The 14,100-nt window shown below is 37.0% G+C and overlaps 1 protein-coding gene across 1 annotated transcript; it reads right to left on the reverse strand.

Moving 5' to 3' along the window:
- Positions 1-976: 976 nt before the first annotated feature.
- msh5 (mutS homolog 5) lies at positions 977-13,719 on the reverse strand. Its single transcript, XM_082178925.1, has 24 exons — positions 13,366-13,719; positions 13,150-13,273; positions 12,758-12,838; positions 12,573-12,626; positions 11,975-12,096; positions 11,799-11,905; positions 10,366-10,401; positions 10,198-10,280; positions 8,307-8,352; positions 8,068-8,206; positions 7,906-7,968; positions 7,680-7,808; positions 7,497-7,569; positions 6,427-6,536; positions 5,517-5,597; positions 5,046-5,133; positions 4,788-4,974; positions 4,565-4,691; positions 3,350-3,499; positions 3,012-3,086; positions 2,776-2,916; positions 2,511-2,648; positions 1,950-2,023; positions 977-1,845 (listed from the first exon to the last, which is right to left on the reverse strand). Exons 1-24 carry the CDS (start codon positions 13,453-13,455, stop codon positions 1,740-1,742), a joined length of 2,424 nt encoding a protein of 807 aa, XP_082035051.1. The 5' UTR covers positions 13,456-13,719; the 3' UTR covers positions 977-1,739.
- Positions 13,720-14,100: the final 381 nt, after the last annotated feature.

Consider the following 14,100-nt stretch of genomic DNA (forward strand, 5'->3'; position numbering starts at 1 on the left):
AGGACGAACGTAAAGAGGGCGCGCCGCGCTTGAGACGCACACAAGTCAGCAATATTTCTGATGATTTATTGGCATGAAGTTTTGTGCACAATGGCAAACAGGAGTGCAACATTCTCGAAAAACAATAAGCAGAGTGGATTGCCATAACATCAATGAAAAACATTACTGCAGGCTTCAACATGGCTGTGTTTACGATTAGAAATGTCAAACTAATTTCGCCTACATAGGCGATTGTAGACCCGAATCTGTATCTGTATGCATGAGACTGTCTGAATACCGGCAGAATTCACATTTTTGTAGTAAAAAGAGACACATTATGCAGAATAATTTGCTGTTATGTGTGTTTGTCAGAGCCTGCAGTTGCTGCGTTCACAAAACGTAAACTAAAACTAAAATGAACACAGAAAATATAAAACAAAAGCTAATTAAAAATACTACAATAGTATATACATAACACTAACATAACATTGCTAATCTAACGACTATCCCTAAATTTGTACCTTTCACAAAACTGCTCCTCTTCACCCAACTGAGTGCTTTTGGTTCTGCAATAAATGATGTGGATGCTATTTAAAAGGGGTCATCGGATGCCCATTTTCCACATGTTGGTATAATTCTTTAGGGTCTTCATGTAAAGTTTGTAACATACTTTGGTTAAAATTCCTCAGTGGTTGTGTAAAACAACACCCTTTTTACCTCCTCAAAAACAGCTCTGTTCGCAGCGACCCGTTTCGGTGCATGTCTCTTTAAATGATAATGAGCAACTGCTCACCGCACCCCTCTCTTCTGTGGGGGTGTCGACCGAAGACACGTAAAGTGCTGCCTTGGCAGACGTGAGGGCGGAAATATGCTAATACGGGACAGTCCGTCAGTGGTCGTGGGCGGAGCATGAGAAATATGAAATCATATTGCTCAGAAAATCCAAACGGCTTGATTTTTAGTGTTTAGGCTTTTTGAGGATTAAAAAAAAAGGTGGTTCATTGTATGGTGGTTGTGTCCACACACTGCAAAGACACATTTATATGCAAACACCATGTAAAAGTGAATTTTGTGGTGGGCGTTCTCTATCTGCTCTGTTTCTCAGACAGGAGGTAAGCCTAGCAGAGCAGATTCTGGTTCGCTTGCGACAGATGGCTCGAGAACTTAATTGATTTGATCAACTCTGAGCAAGTTGCTGTTTCTTTCTAATGCTGTGACAAGTGATTACTTGAGGAAACTCATTAACAGTCCTCTGAAATCAAGTCAGCCCCCTAGAGAGTAAGTAATTGCAGTGTTTTCTGCACCACCATTCAGTGGCAGCACTCCTGTGAATAAAAGGTGATGAAATAAATAAAAAAGAGCCAGTTTACTGTAAAATAATGCTAAGACAACACGTCTTTCTAGTATGTTAAAATCAGGAACAAATGACTTTTAGTAACTAATTCTTTTAATAAATATAGAAGCCAAAAGACCAAAAAGATTGGTTTGAATCAATCTGATGAATTAAATTGTCAGAGCTGTTACTGAAGTCATGTCCGACTCGAAATGAAGCACATGTGAACTAACTACTACATCTCGTAATTAAAAAAAGATCAAAACAAATACCACAGCCATTTGTTGCTGTTTAAATCTACAGTGTTCTGATTTAATGTTACTTTAAAGATACTTTAAAACAATTCCAATTTGGAACACGGGAACAAATATGATACAATTCAAACCATCAGCTTTAAACTTGTGTGTTTCAGGAATGGGAGCCGTTGTCACAGCACCTCTTCAACGGCTGGGAGCACTTCGTCTTTCAAATAAGAATCTAGATCCATCTCATCCAGATCAACGCTGATGAATTTCTCCACCACCTCCGCACACCTGAATCATATATAAATCATATATAAATATTAAAATATATTTTAAGTAGTAGGAGGAGAGAATTTAAGAATAATACTGTTTCGCTGTCCAGAACCATCCTTTACCTGTTGCTCAGTTCATCTACAGGTGGCCTGTCCAACTTTCTGATGGTCCTTCCTGTTCTATATAACTCTGATACCTGTACAGATGAGGATATTTAGGAGATTAAATCATATAATGTCAACAAGGGATTAAATAAAAAGCAAAAACGCTGTGTTCAACAACTGTGAAAGATGGATTTTCCAAACTACTCCTTGGAAAAATGCAATAGAACGCTATTCAAAGTAAAAAAATAAATAAAAAAAAACGTATGTGAATATCCACAACTCTTATTACACAGAAGCAGGACGTCATATAAATATGGTGATTGAATGTTCAAAGAACATTCAAAAGTAGTGTTCCCATTTTGTTTGCAAAATTATCAAATAGAAAGTTCCCTTAATGTTTTATCTAATGTTCGCATAACAAAAAACAAAAACAAAAAAAAAGTGTTTTAAACATATTTTTGTTCGGGGGGCAATGAAACACCTTCAAAATTAGGACATAGCAAGTAGGAACGTCCCACATCTGACTTGAATAGAATGCATTAAAATGACTGTAAGAAGTATTTCAGTACATATACATACATCCACTCCTCTCTTGACCAGGTCAGTGGGAATGCCGGCCAGAGTGGCGATATTAGCAGCACAACTCGACTGGCAGATGCCATTTTTCACTTGGTACAAAAACACCAGCTCTTCCCCCTCAATAGCTGTCTCTAGAGTCTGTCAAACAAAAAACAACAATGGATAAATTGGTTTACTGGTCTTGAAATCACATCAATAGAAACTAAAAAAACAATGACAATGATTTTCCTATGATAGCATTGTTAAAAGCCTATTTCTGTGGCACCTGTAAAGCCAGCAGTGGGGAATCAGAGATCAAGCCAAGCTGAATAAGGCTGTGAAAGCATGTAGACATAAGTAAGTGAGGACACTGAGGCCCACGCAACCAGAAATTGAGACATGCGGTCAGGAGAGACAATCCATCCACCTGCATCATAAACACACACACACACAATATAAGTTAAAATGCCCCCTTGCTCTTCTGTAAGTCCTGTTTGCTCCTCCTGGCTCTATCACTATTACCGTGTTGGTTCCTTTGCCAAATTCATCCACCAGGACAAGAGAATTCCCAGTGCCGTGGTTCAAAGAATGAGCCATCTAGATTGAACAGGAATTATAATTATTAGAAAACATCTGAAGGATGAAATTGCAATTTGCTATGTAAATATTTCAATGGCTCAGAGGCGGTTTTCAATGGCTGCCTCGAAAACGCTGTACAAATTCATGCTGCATCAATGAGAAACATGACCTTTGGGTAAGATTCACAAAACCGGATGATCTGAGATGGATGTTACAAATTTTTTTTTTTTAAGTGTATACAGGAAATTTGTGTGTACAGGGTGAGTGTGAGATGGTCTCACCTGGTTCAAGTCAATCATGAAGGTGCTCAGACCCACCGATACAGACTCACGGCTGTGCATGCGGGTGAAGATTCCGTCCACAAGCCCGATCTCTGCCTCTTTAGCGGGAACATCTGAGCCGATCAGCGCCATGAACACAATCAGACCCACCTTTCAAGACCAACCAGAATACAGGATTTTACAAAAAATGATGAAATGCCTACATTCAGGATTATTCCCATGGTCATGGAATGCTGTTTTTAGTTTCTTAAGTCTCATTTTTAAGCAAAGCTCCTTTCAAGGAAAGTCTGTTCACTCCGCACCCTGTGCAGCTATAGTGCGCTACAGTGATGATGTATTTTTGTAGGCCAACCCAGAAGTTCGCATCACCCTGGTTCCTTCAACAAAAACCCAAAATAATTTTTCCATTGGCTTTTGGATTATTGCAGAAAATCATCTTTGTGACTAACAAAAGATTTGTTCATCGTGATAATCTTCACAAATGAACACAACTTTTATGTATTTTGAAGCATAAAATCAATCGGCAGAAGTCAAAAGCTAAACGTAGGCTATGAACAAACTTCACCACAGGCGCTCGACTTCAATGTCACCATCACTAAGCACTAAGCTTTGTCAAACAAAAATCCATCCTTCCTGCAGCCTTCCTCTTTTTTTAAAGCATTTAACCAAAAAAACTCATTTAAAAAACTGCTGAAAATGCTCAAATGTTATCTTGTTTCCAGGTTTTGGCCAACAAAAATACATCATTCCTGCAGAAATCTATTGTGGGCATGCAACTCCTGTCCACATTAAAAAGGGGAAAATACAGAGAAATTGCCAAACTCACATTTAAATAAATAAAATATTTCAAATCAGCAATAAAAATCTGCAATGAACTGACCCATAGATGTTGTTTCCTATCCTTAAATATCATTTAAAAAATGTGTATTTAACTTGGTCCAGCCAATGCGCATGTACAGTCTGAAGCGCACATCTCAGAACACTTGACTGTTGCTATAGGAACTGGCAGATCCAGTAATGACTGCTGATTGGCTCTTTTATTTAAAGGGTGGGACTTATTCCACCATATTGCACTTTCTCCCATTCATAATAATATAAGTAAACTGTCTTACAGTCTTTGTTTTAAGTATTGTTGTGAAATTTCATTTATCAAAATAAGTTCAATTAACAGTGTTATGTGAATGTATGGCCTGTAAAGTTTATTGCTGCGTTTGCCTGTTTTAGATAGATGCTCTTGCCAGATGAGTTTGGTCCTGTAATGACTTTCACTTTGCCTTCAGTTTCAGAGCTGATGTAGTTGTTTGACACAAATACTGGAGTACACAGCTCCAGCAAAGGATGTCTGAAAGAGAAAGAGTGGGAGATATATACAGAAGAATAGAGAACTCCAAAAAAACCAAAATGTAACATTCATCTCATTAGAAGAGGTGATTTTTACCGTGACTCAATCAGGGCCAGTCTTTGGCATGGAGTCATGGTTGGACAGCAGTAGCCGTGATCCCGAGAGGCCTGAGCCAGAGCAATGAGACAGTCCAGCTCTGCACACAGGGACATGACCTTATGTAGACAGCCGCTACGCTGAAGCACTGAGGCCTGAAGCTTCCTCATCACCGCCATCTCCATGTCTACAAAAAATGACACGGTTACGTACTGTTTTTAAAGACATAGGGAAAGAAAGAAGGAAAGAAAGAAAGACCTAGGATGTCACAATGCAGGTCTCCCAGCATGCTGTCCAGCTCTTTGGTTCGAGTGCTGCGGTAATGCAGTTGGTCTTTTGACAGAAACTGAAATCATTCAAAAATAAAACACAAAAATCAGCTCTTACCTTCAAACTTTAATGGGTCAAAGACAAAGAGGCCTGATGTATTTACTTCACATGTGCACATTAAATTGGAAAGGAAGCACGTCTGACCCATACACATTCATGCTGGTAAGATTTGCAATCTTTAATCTTAAACAGCAGTGAGTTTATAGGAACCAAAAATAGACACATCTGTGAAATAAAGTCTGAATGGAATCTGTGCATTAAGCAGTTCAGGCCAAATTAACTGCAAAAGTAAAATACTCACTGTCTTCCAATTTAAAACAAACCCTAACCAGCATATTTAAGGGAATGTAAGTGTGTTTGCCTTATAAACACTGTAATAAAAAGCACTGGCATACTCACGATGAAATCAAGACCCTCTATCTCAAAACTCTGTTTATCCATCATGCTGGGTAATTTTGGCACTGACAGTAAAAATCCAATCTGTCATCCAACACAGAATGAAAAACCAGGATGTCATCATGTATATCAGTTAAAAAATGTAATCACTATCCATCAACATTTATACAGGCATTTTATTATACTTGCTCTAACTAAATTTGCCTTGAAATACATACCTTATGCTGCTCAGTGATCAGTTAGCATCTCTAAAACCTACTCATTTTGTTATTTCAATGATAAGATCTCCTAAGGTGAGAAGTGTTTTTATTTTTTTTATGTTAAAATACTTTCTCCTGTCAATGTTTAATATGCAGAGACCTCTATAAGTAAACCTTTAATAGGCTGATTTTCCCCAGAAAGTGTGGTACTTTCAACATTGCAGTGTGTTTGTATGGCATGACTTTGGGAAAGGACTTCCTGTTTGCATGAATGCTGGAACAAGAGGATTAGCTTTTGGGAAATATGTTTGGAAACAATCAATATTTTAGTCATTCTGTCTGGTGGCACAGATATGTAAAAAAATATGAAATTCTGTTATTAATTACAAGCTATTTCACTATTTAATAAAACAGCGGTGCTTGCTGCTTTTGCTAACCCAGATGAGATGTCATAGCCGTTACTACACAGTTGTTACAGCTGCTTGTCATTTAGCTACACTTCAGTACGCTAATTACAGGAACAGTCATCCTAGAGCAAGTTGGGGTCAAGTGGCCTGCTCGGGGGCACAATGCCAACCTTACTGACTCTTCATTTATTGGCTCGCTCTAACATGGATTTTAACCTGCAACCTTTATGTTAACAGCTCAGTGTCAACAATTAGGTTACACATCACATTTTAATGAACGAAGAGAAGCGTTAATCACGTCCTGACCAGAGGGATGTAGATTATACTGCAGGTGGAGAAACGAGGGTCCAGGTTTTCCAGCTCTGCACGAGCCACGTCTGTCAGGAAATTTGGCAGACCCATCATCCTTCGTTTCTCTGTAAAGAAGAGGATAAAACAAAAATATAAAATGTATATAATAAAAATGAAGCAAACTTTACAAATTTCATGATTCAAACCACTGAAACAATAACTGATAATCACCAAGTGCTTGTGGCCTTTTCCAAAATACAGATCATTTTAAAGGAATAGTCACTTTTTTTCAATCTCAAAGGCAAGCTCATACTACATGACTTTTGCGGCCAAATTGGTGCTCATTGCAGTCGCTGATGCTCGTCAAGTATGAGCAGGTCAGCGATGTGATCTGAGACTGTCTCTAGCAGTCACAGACACTATCGCCACATGATCTTGAAGTGTGTGCAATGCCATGGCAAGGTGTAACTAATCAAGCCAATCAAAGTGCAAAGGGTATAAATGGAAAAATCTTGTAATCATTTATAGCGTGAATTTATGTGCGAAAGCATTTTTTCCGCTGTTGGTTGGGATTGTCTCTTGACCAAATGTCTTGCAGTTTGTGCACCTCATCAGCATTGTGTTTTGTAGTAGTAGCGTGCTGCTATGACAAGACCACAGTAGATGACAAGAAACTGTGTAGTGTGAGCACCACAGCAAATCAAGTAGTCTTACAGTCCTGCAGTGTGAGCTTGCCCTTACTCACAGACCTAGGGTTATTCACTGATAATTAGAAATAATCAAAGATTTATCAGGAATCAATTAAAAACATCATGCAGATGTGCTGACAAATAAGACTGATTATATCTTAAATCTACATTGCAAAAAAACAACAACAGTGTAAACAAATCAGAATCGAATCAGTAGTCTTGCACGTCAACAGGAAATAGCTTACGTTCACATTGAAAAATAAAGTGCGTAATTAAACAATAATTTAATATTCCCAGTTATCTGTGAAAAATATATATCAGCCACCGATAAATTGTGCAACTTTAGTTACAATACAATCAAAACCAAAACTGAAGAAATCCATGGAAACCACTCACTCTCGTCGATAACAGGGTCGACATCCGGCCTAACAGTGAATCGGTTCTCGGCTAAACTTCCTTCAAAGTCCACCTGCAATGGAGAATGACAAAGTCAAAGCAATTGCATGAAATCAGTAATAATTTAACATAAACATTGGTTAAAAAACATGCACTTCTCCATGTTTCATTATTCAGTCTCACCACTTTACTGACGTATGTGGCGATGTAGAAAAGATCATCGGTGAAGTTTTCACTGATTTCACTGAAAAGTTGGATGGATTGGGGCATGGAGCGAATGGTGTCCCTAATGCACAATGCACTGTACACCGTCTTATATAAGAGAAACATGGGGGGGGGGAATCAAACCAGGATAGCCAAGCCTCTTTAGGAGGAATAAATTAACCTAAGCTGAGTGTTGTGCCCAAACCTTATATAGACTTTGCCAGACTGCGCCCTTCGGATTAGAGAGAGACATTTTATGCAGCAATGTCTATATGAAAGACAAGTTAAGAGTCAGTTCATTTGGGGGACATTTTGCTGTTTGGCTCTGCTTAATATTGAGCGTTAGACAAAATGTTGAAAACTGTACCAAGACGTTCTTAATATTCCGCAGGCAACTCTGTAAAGTGCCAAGATCAACAAAGTTACGAGGGGATGTGAAGAAACGGATCACTTCCTGGCGTCTTGTCAGGATGTTCAGATCTCGAGTTGGTCTGTGGAACCACTGCCTGAAACAAACAGAGGGGGGGAAAGGAAGTCTATCTTTCATCCACTTAAACACCTTTTAAAATGCGATAAAGTCTCTGTTATAAAACTAGGGGACATTACCGTAAAAGCTGAGATCCAAACTTGGTCCGACAGCGATTCAGAATACCTTCAGAAAGCACACATAGTTTTCCCACAAATATAAAGAACTAAAACTGTTCTTAAAGGAATAGCTCACCCTAAAATTTTAATTCTGTCATAATTTATTCCAATTCACTTTTATTGCATGATTAGCATGAATATTCTACAGAATCGTTTGCATTGACTTCTATAGTACTGACGACAGAACTGCAAATGATTACTTTCCATAAACTAAAGCAGGGGTTTTCAAAGTGTGGGGTGCACCTCCCGAGGGGGGCGGCAGAGCATGTCAGGAGAGGCGCACAAAAGTAAAAAAAAAAAAAAAAAAATCATTATTGATTAATTATTTAAATTAATACACTATACAGCTGGCAAAAAGAAGAACGTTTTTGGACAAGAGATGTTATGTTTCCGATCCTCTGTTTTCGATCAGATAATTTTAAATCATAAACTTGACTTCAGAGCACGATCTCTCTCCTACATATTATGTGATAGTTTCAGAGCAGCCCAAGCCGGTTCTCATTGTGCTGAACGACGGCTCAAAACACCCAACCGCTGCATGAACATCATAATACGCAAACTACATCTCTCAGTTGGATAAAGAAAGCCAGTGTCTTGCTAGTTTTAATGGATGACGATTGTAAATCGAGGTGAAGGCGATACAGTGACATATAGGAGTCGTACATCAGGCACACGAGACTTGAGAGTCTGTTATTATGTTTGCGCAAACAAACCGTGTGTGTGTGGCACTCATGGCACATTCTGATCACTACTGAAAGTGTAAAAAAATTGGGGAGTGGCGAGGCATCATTGTGTACAGCCACACATTTGTCTTGTTTGGTAATAACCATTTTCGACTTTTCTGAGTCGGACATTTTTAATTAATTATAACCAATGTTCTTTTTCTTACAGGATTAACATTTATATGCTTTTGAGAGCAAAATGTCCCAACACTCGGGCCAAAGTAAGTGTGTCATAATAAGAGGAAATCAGTATTAGACAGTTATCTGAATGTAAATTTAACCTCATGACATAAGAAATACAGATTTTCTTTTGCCTAGCCCTAGGAACAGAGCAGGGCTTTGTGGAATTGCATATATGAAGTACCAACTATATTATAGAAAGATTATGTAATTAAATGATGTTACCTTAGCCCATGCACCTATTCTATATAAACTGTTTTAATCTTTCTGCTGGTGTGATCTCTCTGAGATTGGTCTGAGATCCTCCCGGTCATGATTGAAGCATTTCAAAGATATAGTCTGGAGTCTATCTGGTTACTGCTGTGCAGCAGGTTAGCAGGTTACACGAAAGATATTATTCCCCAAGTGATAGTGTTCATAGAGGGGCGAGACGTCAGATAATTTTGTAGATGTGGAAAACAGCGAAGCCTAGTTTAACTTAAGACGCCTAATAATAACTTAAGTTATTAAGAATTCATAGGGGAGTTTCTACCACCCAGGGAATTTCAATCTTTTAAAGGTCATGGATCCCTAAATATGATCATCCTTGTCTAAGGGACCCCCATCCTAAAATTTAAAAGGCAGCTATATTTATGTATAAAGACCCAATTTAAACTGTGAAAAATGAATATTATAAATATGTGTAAAATATTATTTGGAAAATATTTAACATTATATGATTGCATTTTCTACTCTACTATAGTACAGTACTTTTAAAATCTATTTTGTATTATTTATTTAAATCAATTAATTTATTTTGTTTTTAGATTTTTTACACTGATTTTCATTACACTTGTCCACAGACCTGCTACCGCTCCCCTGTGTGCACCCCAGTTTTAAAAAAAAACCTGCACTAAAACACAACAGGATTTAATTAACTGTAGATGGTGGACAAAAATTATATGTTTTACCATAAAGACTCAATCCCTCTTTCTCTCCTGACTGGAGTTTAAAGACGGAAGGATGCAGCTCGGATTTAAAGATCTGTAGTGCACTGAGGAAGGAGTGCAAACAGGTTTTTACATCTCTAAAAAGTAGAACGAATTGAACAAATAAAAGGACCCGTTAATACGACCAACCTGTATGTGTCTCTGTCGATGTACACAACATCTTTCCTGCAAGATAATGAATGGACAAAGTGTACAAAACTGATTTTTAATCCGGTCATTAATTGTAGTTGGTCACTTTTTGACCGAACGTGTTTATAACATTGATTTGAGTAGAATGATATTGTACCATATTGATAGAAAATACAAAGAGAAAGAAAAATTATTCCACTTTTTGTTATCAACAACATGAAGTGCATTACATTACTTGAGGGTTTCCCTAACTAGGGTTTCGGAAGGAACTGCAGATTACATGATCAGTTTACAGGCCAAAAGTTTGGACACATTACTATTTTTAATGTTTTTGAAAGAAGTTTCTTCTGCTCATCAAGCCTGCATTTATTTGATCAAAAATACAGAATTTTTTTTTTATATTGTGATATATTATTACAATTTAAAATAATTGGTTTTCAATTTATCAACTTTAAATTATCATTTTTTTCTGTGATGCAAAGCTGAATTTTCAGGATCATTACTCCAGTCTTCAGTGACTCACATGTGACATCCAGTCTATCACATGATCCTTTAGAAATCACTCTAATATTCTGATTTATTATGAGTGTTGGAAACAGTTCTGCTGCCTAATATATTTGATGAATAAAAGGTTAAAAAGAACTGCATTTATTCAAAAAATATATATATTTTCTAATAATATAAATCTTCTTTACTATCCCTTTTTTTTAATCAATTTAACACATCCTTGCTGAATAAAAGTATTGATTTATTTCAAAAAATGAAAGAAAAAAAATTACTGACCCCAAATTACTGACCAGTAGTGTATATTGTTGTTACAAAAGATTTCTATTTTAAAAAAAATTGCTTCTTTTTTTTTTTTTTTTACGTTTTATTAATCAAAGTATCCTAAAAAAGTATCACAGGTTATGAAAAAAATATTAAGCAGCAGAACTGTTTCCAACTTTGATAATGAATCATCATATTAGAATGATTTCTAAAGGATCATGTGATAGACTGGAGTAATGATCCAGAAAATTCCGCTTTACATCACAGAAATAGATGATAATTTAAAGTATAATAAACTGAAAACCAATTATTTTAAATTGTAATAATATATCACAATATTACTTTTTTTTTTTTGTATTTTGGATCAAATAAATGCAGGCTTGATGAGCAGAAGAAACTTCTTTCAAAAACATTAAAAATAGTAATGTGCCTGTACTGTATATATGTATATATAGCATTTATAGTATCATATAGTATTTGTTGTTTACTTTATTGAATGTTTTGTATTTCCTGTAGTTATTATTTTTTCCTTTTTGTACAGGTCAAATTTGGTTGTTTTTAAATGTGCATTATAAATAAATACGGCATTGTATTGTATTGTACTCACTGGAAAAATTAGAACAACTACATATTAAATCATTGGCTGATATATATCAATGTCTTACAGCGTGTACGTCAGAAACTGAAATATGGGGACGCCTATGCAGTCCTTCAGGTCTAAGCCGACACCTCTCCTCTCCAGACACTTCAACAGTCCTCCTATTGACCTCACCTACGACAAAGAAGATTAGCATGATATGCCTGTCCATTTATCCAGCATAAATCATCTCTGAGGTCTCACCATCAGCACTGAGTCTAATGGGATGCAGGAGGAGAGATACGGGATTTTCTCGCTCTCTGTGATGGTGGGAGGGAGAAACCAGAGGTGTGCTGAGAGAAGTTGCTGTTTGCTGACCTCCAGACCTGCAGAGGATGGGAGAGGATCAATTACTCTGAGCCATTTTTCACTAAGCTGGTGAAACGCTGCAAAATTTCATGCACACATATGCAGTATTTGACAATACCTCTATTTGCTATGATTCATTTTTTTATTGGTATATATATATATACACAATATCTGACAGATTTTGGGGAAAGACTGACCAGATCTAAACGTCACGCATATCAAATCTTTTTTGTGTAATTTTTTTGAGTTCTCCAGAATCCCCATCCAGGAAAAGAGCAGCAAGAACATCCTTCTAAACTTGTGTGTGTGTGTGTGTGTGTGTGTGTGTGTGTGTGTGTGTGTGTGTGTGTGTGTGTGTGTGTGTGTGTGTGTGTGTGTGTGTGTGTGTGTGTGTGTGTGTGTGTGTGTGTGTGTGTGTGTGTGTGTGACACAGAATACAAATTTCCATGGAATTGTGATAGAGAGCAAAATAAAGCTATAGGTGAACACTTACCAAAGTTTGCATCTGGAAACATGACTATTTCAGGCTTATAATCAGGGTTTAATTCTGAAATTAAAGCAAACGTTTGATAGTATGACACTTTTTTTTTTTTTTTTTTACATAGAAAGACCATTAAGCGAGAGATGGTCTTTGCTGATAATCTAAAATAATTTTTGGGAGAAAATTGAAGAGTTTACCAAGCTTTTCGACAAACTGGGTCAAGCTGGGCTCTTGTTTGGCACTTGTTATTATGACGTTTGGACTCAGCTCTTGAATGACTGAAACAGAAAATGACTGATGGCAAAAACAAACCAACACAATGGCAAGCGAGCAAATACATGCATTTTTTTCAAACCCTTGCATCTCCAATCAGTGTATTCTGACATATACAACCAACTGAGGCAAGCAAGAAAATCTAATAACAAACAGCCAGCGGGAGAGACACGAAAGAGAGCAAGAAACTAAAGAGTGCTGTGTGTGCACCCATGCAAATACAGCAGAGAGAGAGAGAGAGAGAGAGAGAGAGAGAGAGAGAGAGAGAGAGAGAGAGAGAGAGAGAGAGAGAGAGAGAGAGAGAGAGATGCAGTACCTCTATCCAGCAGGTGGAGGTCGCCATTGTCCATCGTGTCCAGCATGTAATGCAGCGTATAGTCGCTACTGTCATAGTAACTCAGTCCAATTTTCCCTCGTTGAACAAATATACTCAGAAAAATCTAAAGTTAAACAAAACGACCACATCTCCGTGTTACTAACGCAAGTAAGAACATTATTACTGAGGTATTATTAAATAATAGATAGTATTTACCTCAGAGTTTCCGTCATACTCCTCATCTTCATTTATAACGTTACTCACAGCTCTACTTTCTGGATCTTTTAAAATATCGCTTTCAGACATACCTATTTCACTGTGTAAAAACACTGTTTAGACATTTACACTAATCACGCCATTCTTGATGGTGTCTTGTGTCTTAAAATAATCAACCCTGGGGAAAATACGATGTGAATAAACAGAGGAAATTCTCTGAGGTGAGTTCCTGAAGTTGTGTTCGAGTAACTAAAGAGATAACGAACGCGTTTAAGAGATAGTATATCCGCTGTTTTAATATTTGTTTTAGTTTTTTTCTGTGATATTCGACAAAATGTCGCCGCTGTTTTTCAGTCTTCTGACAACAAAACACGAGCGCGCGCCTCGGCTTTTTTTTTTTTTTTCTTAAACTATTTTTTTTTTTTGGTGTTTCTTGTGTCTTATTTGGATTTTATGATCCTGAAAAGAATCTAAAAGACAAGTGTTTGCTTATAAATCTATTTATTTTTCTAGGCAAGATTTTTTTTATACATAAGCATTTCTTGTCTGTTAAACCCACTGATCTATATCGATCAGTGGTTAAATCTCATTTTAGAATTTTTTTTTGCAAAGACCTGAAATGTTATTTGGGTACTGGCTATCTCTTCTTCCAGCAATGCCAAAGCTTTAAAGTCCTTTACGTTGCGCACAAAGTATAATATTTATGTTTTTTTATTATCATTATTAAAAAAAAAA

This window comes from Leuciscus leuciscus (assembly GCF_965113295.1).
Source record: "Leuciscus leuciscus genome assembly, chromosome: 9".
Lineage (NCBI taxonomy): Eukaryota > Metazoa > Chordata > Actinopteri > Cypriniformes > Leuciscidae > Leuciscus > Leuciscus leuciscus.

Bases quoted from the DNA above. Each gene is read 5' to 3' on its own strand.
- msh5 (XM_082178925.1), bottom strand. From the start codon at position 13,455: ATGTCTGAAAGCGATATTTTAAAAGATCCAGAAAGTAGAGCTGTGAGT. The intron at 13,274-13,365 runs GTAAATACTATC...GTTTAACTTTAG, and splicing joins AGTATGACGGAAACTCTGAG to ATTTTTCTGAGTATATTTGT. The intron at 10,402-11,798 runs GTAAGACATTGA...ATTATCTTGCAG, and splicing joins CAGTTTCTGACGTACACGCT to GAAAGATGTTGTGTACATCG.